The following is a 21,277-nucleotide window of genomic DNA, read 5'->3' as shown; positions in this document are numbered from 1 at the left end:
TTTATTTTTATACTAATCATCTTCAGTTGCTGTGTAAAAAGCATAAAATGTCTGAGGAAACATTTTGAAACCAAATAAGTGGAAACCACAACATTCAAATAGCAAATATAAACTATTTCAATCCAGATGTTTATGAGTTGGCGGTGTGTCCATCATTTAAAGTAGAACTTTAGAAAAACACACTTATCAAATCCGATGGTTTGGAAACACATATTTGATTATTTTCCTGTATGCATCGTTAAATATCACAGTTATAATGATTTTCTTTCTTCTGTTTTATTTATTTATTGACTTATTCATTTCTATTGTACCTTTATTTTGAAAATCTTGCAGGATTTGAAAACCTTTTATTCAATAAGAACAGTTACAAAAAAAAAATAAAAATATGGCTCAAGGATTGAGTGCAAAGTTTAGGGACAAGTTCAAGCATGTATATGCACGTGTGCGCAAGCTTCCTGCATCATTTTTATACCAGCCACAGTTCGTAAAGGGTGTAACCTGTCACTGAGACTCTGACGGAAGTGTTATTCTGTGTATGTGTGTGTAGGACTTCATGAGGGTCACGCTGCCGTGGTGTGACACGCCCATGGGCAGAACACACTCCTCCGTCAACGTCGCTCTGGCGACGTCCCAGCACATGACTGTGGAGATCACTTGGTTCTTGTTATCTCTTCCTCCTGTGATGAAAAGTTTGTTGTTGCAAGCGGCGATGGCGCAACTCGCCCTCTCGCCCAGACGGGTCACGAGAGACCAGGAGTCGGAGTGGGGGGAGTAGCAGTACATGGCATGCATGGCCCCACCTGGAACCACAAGGAAGATTTGTCAGTGATTTATAATTATTTTATCATTTCCAACATCGAACCATTCACAGAAATAAAAGACTCTATTCTCGATGCCTTCATGTTTGTAACACTAGGGCCTATACTATTCTGTCAGTAAAAAAATAAAGAAATAAATCCTCATATGTTGTACCGAAACCACAAATGAAGATTCAAATTTTTAAATAAAATAGATCCTATTATATATATGTATATATATATATATATATATATATATATATATATATATACATATATATATATATATATATATATATATATATATATATATATATATATATATATATATATAAACCAAAAAAACCTTGGGTTTGAAGCACGGTTTTTAGGCCCAGAAATCATGAGATGCTAGAATTTTACTTTACATGTTGTTTTGTGCAGGCCAAAGTATTGTTTTTAATTATTATTATTTTTTAAATCATAATCCCAACCCTCACCATCTGTGACAGAATAAGGGCCCAGACTTGGTTCTCTGGTGTTGTCCTCTGTATAATCTCCTCTTCCACTTACCTCCAGATACTTTAGTTGTATATTTTCACATTTATTTCAGTTTTAGTTAGTTAGTTCAGGGCCCTTTTTTTGTTTATTTTTGTTATTAATGTGTCAAATGTTTTGATTGGGAGCTTTGATGCATACGTGACATGTCCAGGGTGCACCCCACTCCCCACCCGATGGATGGATGGATGGATGGATGGATGGATGGATGGATGGATGGATGGATGGATGGATGGATGGATGGATGGATGGATGGATGGATGGATGGATGGATGGATGGATGGATGGATGGATGGATGTTTGTATCAGTGGTCTTGATTACAAGAAGGCCTGGACAATTACAGAGAAATGGTGTTACAGTATGTGCAGAATGTAGCATTGCGCTGTCTTGCTGAAATATGCAAGACCTTCCCTAAAAAATATGCAATGTGTGCACCAAAGGAGTGTTACCCATCCCATCTGCAACGACGTCCTCATTGATGTTGGCTCTTGTCTAGCTTTCTCATGTTGTTATGTAATGTTATGTTTTAAAGAACAGTATTGTGAACTATCAATCAATACGTGTATGGTATTGTCAGTAACAACATCCAAAAATTCTTTGCGATTTTCTAATGATATAAGGACAGATTCTTAAATTACTTGACTATGTTTGTAAGTGTTTCCATTACCAGGAACAGCCCTGTAATGTGGTCTTCAGGAACATTTGCGGGGGCCAAAAACGGCCCTGTAGTAGGAGAGGGACGTTTTTCGGCCTCGAGTGGCTACCTGGTGGGGGGTGTCTGCTGATTGGGTTTTCCAAAAGCAGGAAATTACGTTCAGCCCTGAACTTAAATCACGTGACCATACATCAGTTAATTTTTTACATCAATAAAGAGTTCTGGTGGAAGGGGTGTTGTAGCGATTAATCTCAATCACTACGACCGCAGTGTATGTTTTAAAAAAACAGGGCTTTCTGTTTCCACGGACAACTAACTGGCTCCTGGCCAGAAAAACTGGTTCCAAGGTAGCACCAACTTGAACGAGTTGTGAACCAGCACCAGCACTTGCCCAGAACCAGCTCTGGAACCGGTTTGGTGGAAGACGGCTAAGTGTCATGGAGACACGCCGGCTGAAGGGGCTGAGGAGACGGTCAGGCCTGTGAAGGGTTTCTGTCTGGCAGATTTACCCTGAACTCCTGCTCGTGGAAACGCGCCGATTCACACCCGGGGCCACTTCCAGCTTTTGCCATCAAGCAAGAGATACAAGACTATGAGAACCAGTACAAGCCGCCTAAAAACAAAAGCTTTTACCTGAAGGCAACCTTGGCTCTAAATGCAATGAAAGTGAATTTGTGTCTGTATATATTCTTTATCTGTGCAATTCTCAGTTTACATTTTTACTTTACTATTTATTGGTCTTAACTTTATGTTCATTTTTATGTATACCTCCTTGAGTCAACAGCACCTTCAATTCTGTTGTACCTTTGGATAAAGAAGTGGCAATGACCATAAGGACCATCTCATCTCATCTCATCTCATCTCATCTCATCTCATCTCACACCTACAGTACCTGATCTCGACTACTATTGTCCTTGTGATTATCTTTAAACACCTAGTTATATTACTAACCTGATGCCAATTAACATAAAAACAAAGATATTTAATTTTTGGTGCTTTTTCTTTTCTTATTTCTCACTCTTTTATTGATCTGTTTTCAACAGTTTTCCAGGAAAACATTGGATGCATAAAATTCAAAAAAAAAAAATCTACAGTTATTTTTAAATTTACAGTTTCTGCATGTTCCAACTTACCAACTATGTAGATGGAGTCTTTGAACGTTACAGCGTTAGTGCACTTAGTTTCCGTGGGAATTGGCGCCCGCAGCTCCCAGCTGTCGGTCCCGGGTTCCCAGCACTGGACTTTATCGGTGGCCAGTTTTCCATTCGGACCTCCACCAATCACGTAGATCCATCTGTCGAAGTTGGCGGCGGCAAAGGAGCTGACGCCCATCGCAAGAGGCGTTACCTGCAGTGAATACATCGAATAAAAGGTATTTATGTGATTATATCTGAGTGATGAGACGTAACATTAAAATGAGAAACAGAAAGTTGAATCAAAATTCATATATCAAAATAAATGAATGAAGAATAACCTGCGTCCAGCGATTGTGAAAGGGATCATAAGCCTCCACACTTGTGTGTCTCTGAACCCCATCAAATCCGCCAATGGCGTACACCTTCCCGCTGTGAACCGCCATCTTGTGTCTCCAGCGGCCAGTGGACAGGGGCTCGATCTGGATCCACTTGTCCAGGGCCCCGTTGTACTTCCAAACATCATGTTGCGTCTCCTTACCCCCTACGACAACAATGGTATCTCAGAACAACTGGCACCTTCCCTGCAGACGAGCTTTCGTTAGCAAACACTGATGCCTAATCGAGTCTGTGGTTCTGCTCTGGAGGGGATTGAGGATGTAACATCCCATGACCTAGTCTGACTTTTCTTTGCAGGGTGCAGAACTCTGAAAACAGTTGATAAGCTGAGACGTCAGTTCCTGGGTTGTGAAACACCTAAAACCACAGCGTTCGTCTGTTCAAACTGTGTCACATCTTCCTGTTTTTCTGTTCGCTTGCCTCAAATGACCAACTAAAACATTTAATTTGAATCCTGCACGACTCAGAAACCGTAACAACCCAGGGCACCAGTTTAATTTATTGACTCGAGGTATGACTGATCTTTAGGGAAAGGATGCAAACGAGGGAACCATCAGACCGCCAGCCAATTTAACTTTTCTCATAGTTACAGAATGTCAGATACACATGTTAGTAAGTCTGTCTGTGACAAACGTGACTTTATCCTCTTACCGGATATGTAAACTTCATTGTGGAAGGTGATACAAGCAAACTCCACCCACTTTCTGCTTTGGGACTCATCGTCCATGTCCGTCATCGGCAGCCTGGCGACCTCCAGCCGGCTGCGTCGGAGCGGGTCTAAACACGTGACAGTGGAAACGAAACGCTCATCTTTGGTGCAGCCTCCAATGATCAGGAAGACCTCAGAGAGAAAGTGCTGCTCGCGAGGTTTGGTTCGCTCTGAGACCACCTAGAGACAGGTGAATCATGCAGGAGTTATCGGACTAAAAGACAACCGACTGAGGGAAAAATGTGTCACTTCTGGCCCTCTCGCGCATACTGACCTCCCGACCGGAGAGGTGATAAGTGCGGGCCTCCTGCAGAAAAGGGAAGGCCTCGCTGCAGCTGCGGATCAGCTCGTCCGACTCTACTTTTTCAACAAAGTACGCCGGCTCCAGCAGCGGCAGTCGCACGTGTGAGAGCAGCCTGGCCAGCAGTGGGAAGCGTTCGTCCCGCTGGGCTCTCACCCAGCGCATCAGCGCCTCAAAAACACACTCCTCGCACTTCACGTCCAGGCTGTCCCTCTGCAGGATGGCCTCCAGGGACTCGGCCGGCAGCTGCAGGAAGTCCTCCAGCTGGATCACCTGAGAGAAGTGAGAGGTGATGTAGTCCTGAGTCCTGGTCCTCAGTGCTGGCAGGGCGTGGCTGTCGGCGAGGTTCAGGATCCCGATGCAGCTTTCCAGATGCAAAGCTTTGCTCAGAAAAGTGGCACATGCATCTACGACACGGAGGAACTAAAGGAAAACAGAAGACAAAAGACGTGCACTGATTTATCCAATAAAGATAATCCAGAGCTGGAAATTCAAGTTTGGCCGGCTGGAATAGAGAAGAGAAGATGTGTCTGCACAAGCTGAGAAGTCATTTAAACTTTTGAATCCTTTTTTTTAAATATACATGAGAGGCAGACTTTTTTGAATACCCTACATGCATCAGGTGCCCTGAGAAATATTTGGACGAATTCCAACACAAAAAAACAATATTACTGTGGCAGGGTGGAGGATCAGCCACTCAGCTGATTGGGCACACCTGTGCCCAATCAACCTCTCCACCCTGCCTGGCTACATAAGAAGTAGCTGCACACCAGCAAGAGGCAGTGTAGCAAGCTCGTTGCCACTGGGGCCGACCGACAGGACAGAGGACACACGGTTTAGCGCAGGAACTCCTTTATTCAATCACACCGCCACACGTGCACCAGCAGAACCTTCTCCCAGCAGACCTCTTGCTGGTGTGCAGCCACTTCTTATGTAGACAGGCAGGGTAGAGAGGTTGATTGGGCACAGGTGTGCCCAATCGGCTGAGTGGCTGCTCCTCCACCCTGCCACAATTACATACCCCAAAATGTACATTACAGGGTAAATTACTTCAATTGAATTCAATTGAATTCCATTTTATTCATTCTAACAACATAAGTTCTCTCTAGAATCTTTCCAGAGACCCAGAACATGACCCCCGAGCAATTATTACATAAACATAACATAAACACTGGCAGGTAAAAACTGCCAGTGTTTACTTCTAGACAGTGATGTTGCTCTAAAACTTTTCTCCTGGAGATTTGTCCACATTTTTTTCAATAGAAATAAAGAACAACAGATTCTGCACACTTGGAAGTGACATCTGCATCATTCTTGAACCTCAGAAAGGAACGAAAGGGAAAAGGAAGGAATGCGTCCTCTGTCTTTTTAAAAAAAACAGATGTGTTGTCATCCTCTTCTACGAAATGAGAGCAACAAGTTAAAAAGGAAGAAAGTTGCGGATGGAAGATGTTCACATCAGAGCTGCTTCACTTCTTCTTCTGAGCTTAATGACAGTTTTTGGATCGGAGACTAACTAGTGTAACAAGATGTTGTTTTTTTGAAAACAAGCTAGGAGTGGGCAAAAATTTCGATATGGCAATATATGGCGATACTTTGCCGGTCGATTCGATATCGATATTTAAAATTTGAATATTGATTTATTTATTCATTTTTTCAAATGTGTTATAAATCCAGTACGACTTTATTGTATACATGGGCTTAAATAATATAGTTCATGTTCATGTCATTATGTAAATAATATCAAAAACATATGCAAATATGTTGTAACTTTAGCTTGTATACTTAAGAATAAAACAACATGGATAACTTTAATTATTTTGTTTTGATTCAGTTTGAATCATCACTATAATCTGATGTATTCGTATTTTAAGATGCATAAGGCATTTTACAGTTTTCAGTGAACTATGTATAACATCGTAATACATAGTAGAATTTGGATATTGGACAATCGTATCGGGACTCAAGTATCGTGATGTGTATCGTGATGTGTATCGTGATGTGTATCGTGATGTGTATCGTATCGTGAGGTCCTTGGCAACACCCATCCCTGCAACAAACCCAATGGGCTCTTTCTATTTCAGTCTCAAAGATGCAGAAAGATGCTCTTTTCATCAGGAACTTTTAATACTTTGCTTCAGTAAAGCAGAAACAGCAGGGCTGCATTATGAGCTGGGCTGAACCCGTACACTCAACGGTGGCGGTTCCTGAACCCTCACACTCATCGTAACTACACAACCGTGTCTTGTTTTTGAAGCGGGGCTGCCTGAGGCCTGACGCTGATTTTTTTTAAAAGTCCATGTCAAGTGGGCCTGACATGATTTCACTTGTCTATAAAAAGAAAAAAAGGGGGATTTTGTGTAGAAAATGGTTGTAACTGTAGTGGAAAATACCGGTCTCACCCACCAGACTTCAGAAGCCGCAAGTTTTGAAAATACGTTTATGACGGAAAGATTGGGGATGCTAGCCAAGTGTGACCGAGGAATCCCAACAGCAAGGAGAAAAATCTTTATCCAGTGTCTTCATGGATATACCTGAAAACTCTATTAAGATATCCTTTTTTTAAAATAAAAAAAAGAAGAAGCATTTTTTTTTTTTATTCTGAGTTCACTTTCTTGTTAAAACAGGTCCAGGCACTGAAAACAGATCTCTTTATCTCTTTATCTTCTAAATCTAACACCTAACTGGCTTTTTGCAAAAAAACAGAACAACAACACAAACACCTGCCTCCGCCACCGGCCGACACAGCTGTCGAGTTAATTTAAGGCCTTATGGAAAATTGATCCTGAGTGTAAACAACTGGCCAACTTTCACTTCCCTCTACGAGCAGCTCATTTCTTTTTTTTTTTTCTTTTTACCCATCCAGATAACCCTGTCACATGAGAACCTTGGAGACATTAAAAGGTGTTAAAAGATGTAAATTAGCAGCTCTCATTGTTATTTATTTCAGTTTTTGTTCATAATCATTCACCATGATGACGGAAACTGACTTAAACCGACTACTTCTGCTTAAGTGAGATTAAAATCGTTGACTTCAAACGGCTCTTACTCGACAGCTGCTTGTGGAGAAAACCTTTTCACATAATTGCAGTTCTGATCGATGTCTTCTAACCTAGAGATGAGGTTTGTGCTCGTATACAGGTGCCATTAAGTCTTTAAACTTGGTTTAATGTGTTGTTGTTTTACCTGGAACTGGCTGGCGGCCTCCAGCACCCTCTGAACGTTGGCCTGGGTGAGGAGGGCTCGGCTGGTGTACGTATACTCCAGCAGGGAGCTCATCGTCCCGCTGTCCAGACCTTTGATTTCCACCCGCTCCTCGTGGCTCTCCTTGAGGCCGCTGCGAAACATGGCCCTGTGGCAGGAACGTACCGGGGTCAATAAAAGCTGCAGCCCCGTCACAACGGGGTCACGGGGGTCAAAACCAACCCTCACCTGAAGTACTGGCTGGCGGCGGCGAGGACGGCTCTGTGGCAGGGGAAATCGTGTCCCTGGACGCACAGCGTGACATCGGTCAGCTCTCTGTTCACCCGCAGGTTCTCCATCCCCCTCTGCAGCTCCACAGGTAGACCTTCATCCTGCCAGGGAAGCTCCCCGCCGTCCGCCGCCTTCCCCGTCTCCTCGCTCGGGCCGGGTCCGTCTTCCAGGTTCAGCAGAGGACATTCTGTGGTCCTCTCCAGCGAGTCGCTCATGTTCCTCACCGCAGGTCCTTTCAGTAAAAGTCTGGTGTGTGTTTTCTTCCCGTCGAGGAAGAGCAGCGAGCAGCTGCTGCTTCACAACCACCTGCAGCGGCGAAGGGAACGAAAAGAAACCATTGTGGTGCAACGCCAAAAAACAGTTACGCTCCTTTGAGACGGGGATATGTGTTTCTCTTTTTTCTTTTTCCTGTCCTCTTTAGACTTCCTATTCCTGCTCTGAAAGGAACATGCGCATTTAGCAGTGTTTCTAAACACTTCCTCTCTTTGCGCTGAGTAAATTTCCCCTGAATTATTCAGTTTTCCACTTTTATGACAAGCAGCGAGACTGCAGGCCTCGACAGAAGTGGTTAAATAGGACCGAAACCTACGAGGGGTGCATGATCTCGGACGCATGTGCAGCTCTGACCGAGGCCTCGGCGGGCCAGACCTGCTGCTAGTAGTGAGGAGCAGGCTTGTTTCTCAGGAGCCTGCAGCTTTACCTCTGACCTGAAAGGCTGAATTTCCATGTAGGGCATAGTTCTTGTCTGATTCACTGCACGAATCGGCACAGATTACTTTTGTAATACTGTATTTGACCTGGTCTTTGTACGTTTTGTCCGTATAGAAATGTAATTCTCGTCAGTTGTGTGAAATACTACTGTCATTTAACAGACGTTTTTATCCAAAGCGACTTACCGTATTTTCCGCACTATAAGGTGCACCCATTATAAGGCACCGTCAATGAATGACATATTTTAAAACTTTTTCCATATATAAGGCGCACTAAATATATGGTAAAATACCATACTATAGTGGCTGGGGTTGAGTTACGTATCTACCTGATGGAGCTGTGCTACAGGAAATGCTACAAAATCCTACACCAAATGCAAAAAAAAAACCAAGAAGAAAAGTACTGTATGTCAAACTTTATTAACAAAATAAAAACATGCTTTGCTCCGTCTCCTCAAAGTCGCCATTATGCGAGTCAGCGTTGCTGCTGTTGTCTTGAACGTCTATAACGATTCCTGACGTTTTTAGCGCCATTATTTCGGCGACACCAACTACAGTAGCTACAATCCTACTGACTACAGTAACAGAAATTACCGTAATGATCATATATAAGGCGCACTGCATTATAAGGCGCACTGCCGGTTTTTGAGAAAATAAAAGGTGCGCCTTATAGTGCAGAAAAATACTTTACATCTGAGACACACACGCCATGGAGAAATAAGACCTGGAAACAGGCATTGTGACATAGAATAGTCAAATTGGTTTACGAATTGTTACAGATTAGTTTTGTAATAGTGTATTTGACCCGGTCTTTGTACATTTTGACCGTATAGAAACGTAATTCTTGCCATTGTAAGAATGAGATGTGTACCTGCTGTATTCTACTGCCCTTACTTTTTAACAACTTGTGCTTTTTATTATTTTACCTCTTTTCTTATCATTTTATTTGTTATTTACTGTTTAATTGTGTCTTGCCGCTTTTAATGTTGATGTAAAGCACTTTGAATTACCTTGTGTTGAATTGTGCTATACAAATAAACTTGCCTTGCCTTGGGCATGAAAGGTGCAACGTTCCCACTCCCACACTCACCAGAGCCGGGGCACTGATCTGGGCCGTCACCCACACCCGTGTTGAACCCTCAGACTGACGTCGTATGAATCAAACTCAGAGACGATAGGATGATACTGCTGTTGTTTTATCTGCAGTATTATCATATTTTCTCATTAAATATTACACTTACGTAATTTAAAGAAAAAATAAAGCAAAATATCTGCATCAAAAGCTTTAAAAGATTTAACTTCTTTTTTGCATTTTTGCAGCATTTCTTTAGGTGTAGGTGGAGCCAATTTCAACAACAATACACGCCAGATAGAGATGGGTCATGGGGAGATTAATGGAAGAGGAAAACGGACAAGCTTTGCAGGGAAATTACTAGTATTTGGTGGAGCTGATAACAAGATTTGCTGTATTTGTAAAGCCGTAATTCTTCCTCCCACCTACATTTGTGCCTCTGTGAGGGCGAGAGGAGCCTCGGCGCCAGAGTCTCATTCTGTCTCGGTGATTTCTCGGCCTCAAACATGCCTGGAAAGTGTGTGGGGGGGACAGGAACCGCTTCATTTTCTTCATTTCTGTACTTCCAAACTGTTGGTTTTCTCTTTTTTTGTATTTATTTATTTTTTAGAAAAATGCAAAAAACCGTATCTATTTATCTTTTGGATTTCCAGCACTTGCTTGTTCGAGCCTGAAGCTTTATTTTTAACTTTAGATAGATAGATAGATAGATAGATAGATAGATAGATAGATAGATAGATAGATAGATAGATAGATAGATAGATAGATAGATAGATAGATAGATAGATAGATAGATAGATAGATAGATAGATAGATAGATAGATAGATAGATAGATAGATAGATAGATAGATAGATAGATAGATAGATAGATAGATAGATAGATAGATGGATGGATGGATGGATGGATGGATGGATGGATAGATAGATAGATAGATACAGGACTGTCTCAGAAAATTAGAATATTGTGATTTTCTGTAATGCAATTACAAAAACGTCATACATTCTGTATTCATTACAAATCAACTGAAATATTGAAAGCCTTTTATTATTTTAATATTACTGATCATGGCTTACAGCTTAAGAAAACTCAAATATCCTATCTCAAAAAATTTGAATATTCTGGGAATCTTAATCTTAAACTGTAAACCATGATCAGCAATATTAAAATAATAAAAGGCTTGCAATATTTCAGTTGATTTGTAATGAATCCAGAATGTATGCCATTTTTGTTTTTTTAATTGAATTACAGAAAATAAAGAACTTTATCACAATATTCTCATTTTCTGAGACAGTCCTGTAGTGTAGATAGATGTGCATCTCTGGAGAAGCAGGATGTTGTTTTCACTTCCTCCACTAAGCGGCGCTGTTGCACCTTTTTTCACACAACCACTGTCTGTCGATCACTCTTGAACCCAATCTGTTACCTTGGCAACCCAAACCATGCGCGTGCTCTTCGGCCGACTACTGTATGATCGGATTATGTAGATGTATTTCCAGTCGGGTCAAAGAGGAAAAAATGAAACAAATCCTTAGAAACAGAAAAAGTCAGCTTGAATATCACTTGCACCGTTGCAGCTGTCACACAAGTGTTTATCTAACCTCCATGGAGGTTAGATAAATCAGTGCGACTGATGATGCGTTTTGTGCGTCTGGAGCTGACCACAAACCACCAGCACACGCAGCTGGGTGACAACACTCACAGTGATGTAAACGACAGACTTCCTCTTCCTGAGCAGCTCCGGGAAGAAGAAGTAGAAGTTTCAACTTTCAGTCAGAGTGAATGCGGCAGCGCGCCGACAACACGCTGACAGTGTCCAGGATGCGCTGCTCCCTGCGCTGCGTGTGGATGAGCTGCTGGATGAGCTGCTGGAGGAGCTGCTGGCTCCTGGCGGCCGCGGGGCTCCTGGCCTCCGGTGAGTGGGAAAACCTCCCCGCAACTATTTCATCTGCGTCCTCTGTCTTTTTTAAGAAAACAGATTTGTTGTCATCCTTTTCCACGAAATGTGAGCAGGAAGTTAGAAAGAAAGAAAGTTGGGGATGGAGGATGTTCACCTCAAGCCTGAATTATGGTCCCGCGTTAAATCGACGCAGAGCCTACGGCGTAGAGTACGTAAGGCTCTGCGTCCGTGTAACGCGGAACCATAAATCAGCCTTCAGAGTTGCATCACTTCTTCTGAGCTTTATGACAGTTTTTGGATCTGAAACTAACTAGTCTAAAAAGTTGGGGTTTTTTTTATAACAACTATCTCATCTTAACAGACCTTAAATCAAAGGAGGCATGACGTAGATGTACATAGATTAGTTTGTTTTAATCTTTAGTTATATCATCTATAAACATGGAAATAAACACATGAGCTGATGTGTTTGTCAAACTTCTATAACTTCTACAACTTTTACAACTATCTGTTTTATTATCCGGTTTAATATTGAAGCATTTGTATAAAATGAGTAAAAACATAACAAATTGTATTAGTGATCTGGAATATGATGAATTCGACTTTATCAGACAATAATGGGTTTATAATAATAGAACCAAATTGAAAGTAGTTATATTTACCTGCATATACTGTAGATAGATTAAACTGGTTTCTGTTTTACTTTAAACCTGCAGTAGTTTATATTCAGGATTCAAGATTCAAGATTCTTTATTGTCATTGTACATATTTTATTGGACAATGATAATTAATTGGACAATAATGGGTTTATAATAATAGAACCAAATTGAAAGAAGTTATATTTACCTGCATATAGATAGATTAAACTGGTTTCTGTTTTACTTTAAATCTGCAGTAGTTTATATTCAATATTCAAGATTCAAGATTCTTTATTGTCATTGTTCATATTTCATATACAATGAAATTACAGGTGCTTCATCGCAAGTGCTGGTCATTATATAAAGTGCAAAATAAGTAAAAAAATATATAAATAAAGAAAAAAAAAGTATTTTAATGCACAAAAGATACATATATGTTTACTCCCTGTTACACTGCAGTCTGCACCTTTTTATTTGCTCAATCTGTATTTTATTGAGCAGGAAATCAAGGAAGCAACGCAGATTTGATTTTATAAACCAATATGAGTGGAAGCTGACCTCTAACCTCTGTGTCTGTGTCACCCGGCAGACGCCGTGGTTCACACCGAGATCCAGGCCGGGCCTCTGTACCGCACGGCGGGCTCTCCGCTCCACATCTCCTGCAACGTGAGTGGCTTCAACAACGAGGACACGGAGAAACAGTTTGAGTTCCGCGTGGTGAAGCCCGCCATGCCAAATCTCGAAATTCAGATCTTCAGCACAGCAAACCCAGGTTTCAGCTACTCCAGCCACAAAGACCGCGTGAAAAGCAACGATATCTCCGTAACGCGCGTGAACCCAAACTCAGTCCTCTTCAACATCCAACGACTGCTCAAAGATGACGAAGGGATGTACGAGTGTTCTGTGGTCAACTTAGAGAACGTGTATAACGGCATCTATACTGCAAAGGCAGCAGTTAAAGGTAACCCGTCGCTCTTCCTTTCGTCAGTCACCAAACCTGTGTGTGTTTGCACGTACTGTATTTGCTTCAGTAAGTGACCTTTCTTGTGTTTCTGTCCGACGTGGCGGCGCGCAGTGATCGACGGCTCCCTGAGCGTCTCGCTGCTCAACTCCGTCACCTCGCTGAGCCGTAAAGAAGGCGAAGCTCTGGGGCTGACGTGCCGGGCCTCAACCAACACCATCCAGCACACCCACCTGGCCTTCGTCTGGTACCTCCGCAGGGACGGGGCGGGCGAGGGCGAGGGCGAGGGCGAGCCCATCATCTCCCTGGACCGGGACTTCACCCTGAGCCCGGGCCGGGCGTTCGCTCAGCGGTACCAGGACGGACTCATCAGCCTGGATAAGATTGGAGAGGCCACGTACAGGCTGAAGGTGGCCCGGCTCCAGGAGTCCGACCAGGGTGAGATCTACTGCCAGGCGCAGGAGTGGATCCAGGATCCCGATGGCTCCTGGTACAAGATCGCCCAGAAGGACACGGAGCAGGTTTTTCCCCTGACAGTCGAAGCCAGAGGTGAGAAACAATTTTTCAATTCAATTCAATTCAATTTTATTTATATAGCGTCTAATACAACAAAAGTTGTCTCTAGATGCTTTCCAAAGACCCATACCCAGAACATGACCCCTGAGCAGTTATTACATAAACAATGGCAGATAAAAACTCCCCTAGTGCGAGAAAAACCTTAAGCCAAACAGTGGCAAGGAAAAACTCCCCTTTAGGAGGGAAGAAACCTTGAGCAGGACCAGGCTCATAAGAGGGGACCCTCTTGCCGAGGGCCAGACTGGGGGTCAGGGACGGCAACAGCACAGCAGGCAGGTGGAAGCAGCAGCGGGATGACCAGGGGTGGGGACCGCAGGCCAGCACGCAGCTCCCGAAGCTCCGGCCCAATCAGCAAGTCCCAGGTTGGGGTGCAGGGTCGGGGAAAGGTTGAAAAGGGACAGGGCCAGGGAGAGGAGTCTTGAGGGACGAACCTTCTCCCCCGCCCAAAAGGGGCCGTTACCATGCCCCTCTCACTCCCACACTGCAGGATCCGGTGTTTTGCATTCAGAGATGCTCTTCGCCACCGGCAGGGGATGCTGCATCGTGAACAAAAGAGAAAAAAGAGAAGAGAAGGGAGGGCCAGCACAAGAAACTACAGGAGCGACTCTGACACACTAAAGTTTACACTACCTAGAGATTTACCAACACCAGCTAGAGGTTTACTAAACACTAACTATAGGCTTTACTAAACAGAAATGTTTTAAGTTTAGTTTTAAAGGTGGAGGTGGTGTCAGCCTCGTTAACCTAGATTGGAAGTTGGAAACAGCCGGTTTCTGCTTCTGATATGGGTCGGCACATATCTGACACATCCGTCTCTCTGGTTTGTGTGTAGAAGTGTTGCCAGATACCACGTCTCTGGCTGTGAAGATCCTGGCGCAGCAGACAGCGCTCCAGGAGGGGCAGGAGCTGTCGCTGTCCTGCACCGTTGACACGCAGGACCTGGAGAAGAAGTTCTTCTCGTTGGCATGGTTCTCGGGCGACACCGAGCTGGCCAGGGTCGGCCCCACGGGGATCCTGAGCGTGGGGTCCGAGTACAGCGACCGGGAGAAGAAGGGCGAGCTCAGAGCCACGCGGGCCGGGAGCAGGGAGTACCGCCTCGTTCTGAAGCCGGTCAAAATGCAGGACCAGGGCGAGTATAAGTGCCGGGTGTGGCCTCAGGACCAGGGCGCCGACGGAGCCTTCACTCAGAGAAAAGAGCAGGACTCCGGGTCCCAGCTGATCACCGTCTCAGCCTCAGGTCCGTTGACGACACACTCAGAGACGAAACTACCTAGGAACAATCTCTCACTTCCTTTCGGCTCTTGTCGTCTCCTCAGAAACCGGGCTGTCAGTCACGATGCAGGACGCTGACCCGACCGTCAACGAAGGGGACCGTCTAAGGCTCGCTTGCAGAGTGGACGGGGTCAAAGGTCAGGTCTCAGTCACCTGGCGACGTGGCTCCAGCAGCATCATCAGCCTAAGTCGGGACGGCGTCATGGCGAAGGAGGCCGAGTATGCGAGCCGACGAGCGAGAGCGATGCGCCCGACGTCGGAGAGCTTCGTCTTAGAGCTTGACGAGGCCACGCCCACTGATTCCGGTCTCTACTGGTGTGACGTGTCCGAGTGGGAAACCAGCGACAAGATCCACAGCCAGTCGCAATCGACCACTGTGACTGTGACTCCCGTTGGTAAGAGACGTCATAAGTGTCTCATATTTGGAAACCTATATGTTACCGCAGGGGTGTCAAACTCATTTTGCTTGGCGGGCCGGATTTGACCAATTTTTTTCTCGCGGGCCGCACGCTCAAAATAACAAAAACGGTGCAAAATTTTTTTTTTCTAATTCTTTTTTTTTTACTATTGTTATCTAATCCAATATCAGTTTAGTTTATTTTAAAGGAAATATGCACTTTGTTTACACTCTAATTATGTAAAATATATTTCTTCAGGATCTTTTCTTGAAATTTTTTTTTTCAAATTATAAAAGATTCTTTTAATAAAAAGCATACTTGTTTCTGTTTATCTTTGTAAACAGAAACAAGTATGTTTTTTTTTTATATTTCGCTTTTTTATAGGAAATTTAATTAAAAGCAAAATTTTTTTATTAAATCCGAGAGTGTTTCTTTGTGATTTAGAGATTTTTCCAGTACAGTTTTTCCAGTACAGTACCGCGGAGCCCCGCGGAGCCGCGGAACCCCGCGGAGAAGCGGATGATCTACAGGTTAGAATGCTTATGAATGTGGTCGAAAACGCAGATCTTCGGTTATGTGTGGAAGGGGTTTTTTTTTTAAATGATGTAATGTGGATGCAAATTTTTTTATAAACGGAGGGGGGAAATATTCGTTTTTAAAAATACCCGGCTACGTGTGGACGGGGTCTAAGTGTATTTATTTTTAAAAATTGGCGCGGATATTTACGCCAGTGTGCCGAAAAAGTGAGCACTTCTTTTTTAACTGTTTTACTTTGTCACTATCCTCGTATTCAAAACTGAAATTCTCAGAATAAATATCTTCTATCATCTTTTTTAGCAGTGATATTTTTCCTGCGAAAATATATAATAGTAGTCAGTTAATAAAAATAAACGACCGTTTACAAAGAAATAAAATCGGCAAAATGCATTCTAGAAAACTAAAAAAATGTCGAAAACTGCTCTATTTGTGGAATAACGATGGATTTATAGAATAAATATATTATCGGATATGCTGCGATTCATGGCAATTATTTATGCCTTCCTTTTTAGTAAATTAACATTTCGTTTTTTTGCGTTGGAAACTTCTCGCTGGCTGCATGAAAATCTCTCTCGGGCCGCATGTGTTACCGAGTCCACGAGAACGGGAAGTTCTGGTCCGGTCTATCCAGTAGAACCACTTCCCTTGCTTCCAGCCAGTATTGAGGTGTCTTGTATTATCTTGCGGCCCAGAATCCCTGGTGAAAGTGTCCCTGAAGAGTCGCAAGGCCTGGGTGACCGTGGGCGACAACGTGGAGTTGATGTGCCTGGTGAAAGGGCCGCGCATGCCGATGAGCCTGGCCTGGACCCGGAAGAGCGGCGCCGGCACGCTGAGCAACATCGTGACGCTGAACGCCGATGGTGCCATCAGCTGGTCCGGAAACCAGCACCACTACCAGGTCAAGGTGGAAAGCCACAGAGATGCTTTCATTTACTATCTGCAGATCATCGGCATCAGCCCCAGGGAGGAGGGGCTCTACCAGTGCAGCGTCTCCGTCTTCCTGGAGGAAGTGTACCGGAGACTGCCGCCGTCCAACCAGCTGACGGTGACGGTGCAGCTCCCAGGTAACGGAGGTGTTCAGGAACCTTTCTGGAAGAAAACTGGTTTGTTTTTCTTTTTTCTCACCAACCTTCGTCTCCCTCTCTTAGCGAGCAAGCTCCAGCTATCCTCCCCTCCCACCATGACGCAGAGCATCAACGCTGACGTGCAGATAAACTGCTCCGTCGTCTCCAAATCCTCCGCCTCATCTCTGTTTGCCGTCACCTGGCTGCTCAATCGGGGGGCGGCGAACGAGACGATCGTGAGCACCGATCGGAACGGGTTCATGACCTCTGGGCCCCAGACCGGGCCGAGCTCCGGGCCGAGCTCCGGGCAGCGCGTCAGTGTGCGCCGCACCGACGGGCCAGCGTTCCTGCTGACTATTCAGCGGGCGAGGACCTCGGACGCGGGGTCGTACGTGTGCCGGGTGGTGGAGTGGCTGCCGGACCCGCGCGGGGACTGGTTTTCCCTCCCCACCGGGTCCACAACAACGACCCAGCTCGCCGTCACTGAGCCTGGTGAGAGGATGTTTACTTTACTTTTACAAATTGTTGTGACTTGACTTGATTTGACCCAAACAAACAAGAAAAAACCTCCAAGTCACTGAGGCGCTGATTCACCGGAAACAGATGACGCGTCTCCAGATGACGCGTCTCCATGTCAGTTGAATGAATGATTGTCCGTAAACATCCTGTGTGTTGCTCAAAAAGAGGTATTTATTTATACACACAAGCTCCTTTCCATACAGAGAACTACATGCACTTATAAAGCTATAACTTGCATGAAATCAGTAAAGCTGTAAGACCAAAACTGCAACAATGCGACACCAAAGGTAAGACGCGTCATCTGTTACCGGTAAACCTCAATGACTTGGAGGTTTTTTCTTGTTTGTTTGGGTCTAATCAAGTCAAGTCACAACATAAGTAAAAAACCTGTGTGCAACCAGCACACCTGCCCGTGATTAGCCTCAACTTTCTGAAACCTATACTCAAACTCCATATACCACCTACTGTGCAAAGATGGCACTAGAACAATTCACATACCCACACAAGTTATTAAATGGGGAGCACAACACAATACAAAATTGTCTCTAACACAAAATATATTGTTTCATTCCTGACTTTACTCTTTTGCACTTTTCTCTCATTTTCCAGCAAACGATTTCCTTTTAGAAAAGACAGACCCGCAGATGACGGCCCAGGAGGGGGACCAAGTGCAGCACAAGTGCAACATTGCGTCGGGCGCCACCGACGGTTCCTACTTTTACAAGGTCACCTGGCTCTACACGCCGCGCACTTCCCCCGCCATCAGGGCGCCGCTGGTCGAGCTGGACCACACTGGCCTGCTGAGCTACCCAGCCAACCCGGAGCTCGGCGGGCTCCGGGGGCGGCTCCGCCTCTCCAGGCCGACTCAGCGCAGTTTCTGCCTCAGCATCCAGGACGTGCAGGAAGAGGACGGGGGGGCCTACCAGTGCCAAGTGGAGCAGCACCAGCTGAGCACCGAAGGTGTCTGGCAGCAAAAGGCCACAGAGAGTGGAAACGCTGTTACGCTCACTGTCAAGGTTGCAGGTACTTTTCATTTAGACAAGTTGCATGTGTGTTTTAAGTTCTGCTCTCTGGATAATCATCTCCACCACTTCCAGCTCGGTTCCCAGGGATCCATAATCTGGTCTATCTTACCATCAGAAAAGTAAATAAACCCGCTTCCTAAAATGATGACTTCAGCTTTTGCAGCGGAGCGGTTTAGTCAGAGTATCGTATGACTTTGTATTTACATGTCTGTAAACCTTTGTGTTGCAACATCGGACTAACCACTTCTCCTCCAGGTAGTTGGTGCAACATTTTGGTCGGTGGGTTCCTGACTCATTCTTTTACAGATCAGTTTTTTTAGCACGTTTAAGTCCTGCACTTTGCAAAGCCTCATTATCGTCCCCGTTTATTGATTTCCTTCTGCATAATCTGTGTCCCCCTTTAATCTAATGAGACTGGCCGAATGCTTTGTCTTCTTTAATGTCAGTTTCATAGCATAAAAGGTTGTTGGTTTTTACTCGTGTGCCTTCTTACAGACACAAATCTGTCCGTTGCGAAGGAGGAGGTGGAGTTGAACGTGAGCAAGGCCCAGGACTTCTCCGTCCCCTGTCGCATCACCCAGCAAACCAGCAGTGAATCCACATTCCAGGTCACGTGGTTTTGGCGGAGGAGCACCATCAGCACACGGCAGCCTGTGTTCACATTTTACCGAAACTCAACCCTCCAGACCCGGGTTTGGGCGGGCGAGCTGAGCTTCGGTCACCCTCTACCCACCCTGTTCAACCTGACGCTGTCAAAGCCTGGACCGGGAAACAGTGGCCTGTACTTCTGTGAAGTGGAGGAGTGGCTGCCGTCGCCGTCGCGGGGGTGGAGAAAGGTCGCGGTGGAAGAGTCAGGAAACTTGACGGTCGTCGTTTCCATGCAGGGTACGCACGCCTCAACGCAACGAGTCTTTTCATCTGCAAATCTTGTGAAGTTGCTGATGCTGAATTGTGTTGTTTGCAGAATCGGACGCCGTCTCGGGTTCGGAGTGCTTGGAAAGCACCTTGATCCTGGTTCTTGTAGCCGTCGTCGCTGTCTCGCTTGTGGTCATAGTCCTTCTCCTGGTGAAGTTGTGTAGGAGAAGAAACTCAGGAGAGAAGAAATTAAACTCAAATCTCTGGGCTGAACAGCCTCTGACGGCCAAACCCAGTGCAGACTGAAGCCCCGACACCGGAAGAGAGGAAACCGTCTTTGTTACGTCACGCAACACCTGCAAAATGTCTCATTGTATTTAAAACAACAAACAAATGCACTTGTACATATCTTTTTTAGTCTCAGGTAAACATTTCTTTTTTATCAACTCTGTTTATTATGTAAAATAAAAAAAAGGATAAGTTTTACTTTTATGAAATATTGAAGCTCATTAAATCTTTGAAATTACAAACAAACTTGTTATTTTACTGCTAAAACTTGTTTATATAAGTTCTCCAGTTTCGTTGCTGAATCAGAAAAGTTAACGATCAGTCGCAGATCTTTATGTTCATGCTGCGTCTTTGGAGGGAACCGTTCACAAGCTTTGCACGAAATGCGGTAAAACTCAGTACCTTTTTTCTGTCAGTAAAGTTGCAGTGAACACGAAGGAAGTGCTCTGCGGTTTCTGCACAGGACGTGGTCTGCAAATCTGCTGAGGTGAGATCCGGCGTCTCGCAGACTGACTCACGTTGTCTGGTGGAGTCTTGCAGGGGGGTTGAGAAACCGCTAATCTAAACATTAGTTCTGCTGCCAGGGTGTAAATATATGCTCATTTCAATGACTTTGAGTAGCACCTCTATATAAGGAGAGATAATTTAAACTGGGGACCTCATTACGCGAGCTTGGCTTTCACGTTGGAAGAAAAACAACATCTGATAAGGTCAAAGAGACGTCGTGAAGTCCAAACACGGAGAAAACCCCCGGCCAACAGCCATATCTGACGGAGCAGCACCAGATAATATGCTTGTACACAACATATCTGCTCTGTGCCCGTTAAAGGGCATCGCTCCAAAACTATATTTGCAGCCAATTCCAAATGTTTAGAATATTCATCTCATTAAAATTGGCACTCAGTGCAGTTACATGCACATCTTAATCAAGCTATTGGCAACAATCTAGCAAAGGATTAAACTGGAGTTTCAGAGAAATCCAAGTAAACATGCGTAGAAGACAATCGATTATTGAGTGAGGTGTGTTCGACTTTGCGACGCTTGGTGGCGCCACACGCACCTTTGCGTCAGGGTGGATCAGGTTAGTTCTTCTACTCCTACTGTGTTGATAATCTGGCTTTCGTGGTGTCGTCACTTACCAGAAGGGGGGGTCCTGGGGCGGTCACTAGCTCGGTTTAGCGTGGGTTGCATATATATGCCGGAATAACTCTAATTAGGAGCATTATCTGGCACTAAAAGCTCGATCTCAAGAGCTTCAGTTCGGTCCGACTACAGCCCGGCTAAGGTGTTTACATGGCTTTTAAAAATTTGATATCGGTCGGATTAAGGCAAAAATGTACCCTGTGTCAAGCCCTTGCTAGGATAGCACAGAGGAAGGCTGTCCATATAGCGTTATCCAAAGCAGACATTTGTCGTAATTTGGGATGAAATGTATTCCTCTGATTCTCTAAGGGTAGCAG

General features: G+C 44.5%; 2 protein-coding genes across 2 annotated transcripts; one reads left to right on the top strand and one right to left on the bottom strand.

Moving 5' to 3' along the window:
- Positions 1-260: 260 nt before the first annotated feature.
- On the bottom strand, positions 261-8,398 carry klhl6 (kelch-like family member 6). The gene is made up of 7 exons (XM_061724440.1): positions 7,965-8,398; positions 7,719-7,884; positions 4,506-4,955; positions 4,174-4,411; positions 3,465-3,667; positions 3,124-3,337; positions 261-800 (listed from the first exon to the last, which is right to left on the bottom strand). Exons 1-7 carry the CDS (start codon positions 8,219-8,221, stop codon positions 502-504), a joined length of 1,827 nt encoding a protein of 608 aa, XP_061580424.1. The 5' UTR covers positions 8,222-8,398; the 3' UTR covers positions 261-501.
- Positions 8,399-11,569: 3,171 nt separating this feature from the next.
- Positions 11,570-20,032, top strand: LOC133445576 (immunoglobulin superfamily member 3-like). The gene is made up of 9 exons (XM_061722900.1): positions 11,570-11,702; positions 12,912-13,283; positions 13,398-13,832; positions 14,692-15,096; positions 15,176-15,526; positions 16,759-17,622; positions 18,259-18,672; positions 19,170-19,559; positions 19,639-20,032. The coding sequence occupies exons 1-9, from the start codon at positions 11,570-11,572 to the stop codon at positions 19,833-19,835; spliced, it is 3,561 nt and encodes a 1,186-aa protein (XP_061578884.1). The 3' UTR covers positions 19,836-20,032.
- Positions 20,033-21,277: the final 1,245 nt, after the last annotated feature.

Source organism: Cololabis saira, chromosome 6 (genome assembly GCF_033807715.1).
Source record: "Cololabis saira isolate AMF1-May2022 chromosome 6, fColSai1.1, whole genome shotgun sequence".
NCBI lineage: Eukaryota > Metazoa > Chordata > Actinopteri > Beloniformes > Belonidae > Cololabis > Cololabis saira.
The sequence above is the reverse complement of the archived record's forward strand: the minus strand, read 5'-3'. Positions and strand labels throughout refer to the sequence as shown.

Coding starts and splice junctions, on each gene's coding strand:
- klhl6 (XM_061724440.1), bottom strand. CDS start 8,221: ATGAGCGACTCGCTGGAGAGGACCACAGAATGTCCTCTGCTGAACCTG. Junction 3,668..4,173: donor CAATGAAGTTTACATATCCG/GTAAGAGGATAA, acceptor TTGTTGTCGTAG/GGGGTAAGGAGACGCAACAT. Junction 801..3,123: donor AGACTCCATCTACATAGTTG/GTAAGTTGGAAC, acceptor TTGTGGTTCCAG/GTGGGGCCATGCATGCCATG.
- LOC133445576 (XM_061722900.1), top strand. CDS start 11,570: ATGCGGCAGCGCGCCGACAACACGCTGACAGTGTCCAGGATGCGCTGC. Junction 13,284..13,397: donor TGCAAAGGCAGCAGTTAAAG/GTAACCCGTCGC, acceptor GGCGGCGCGCAG/TGATCGACGGCTCCCTGAGC. Junction 17,623..18,258: donor GCTCGCCGTCACTGAGCCTG/GTGAGAGGATGT, acceptor CTCATTTTCCAG/CAAACGATTTCCTTTTAGAA.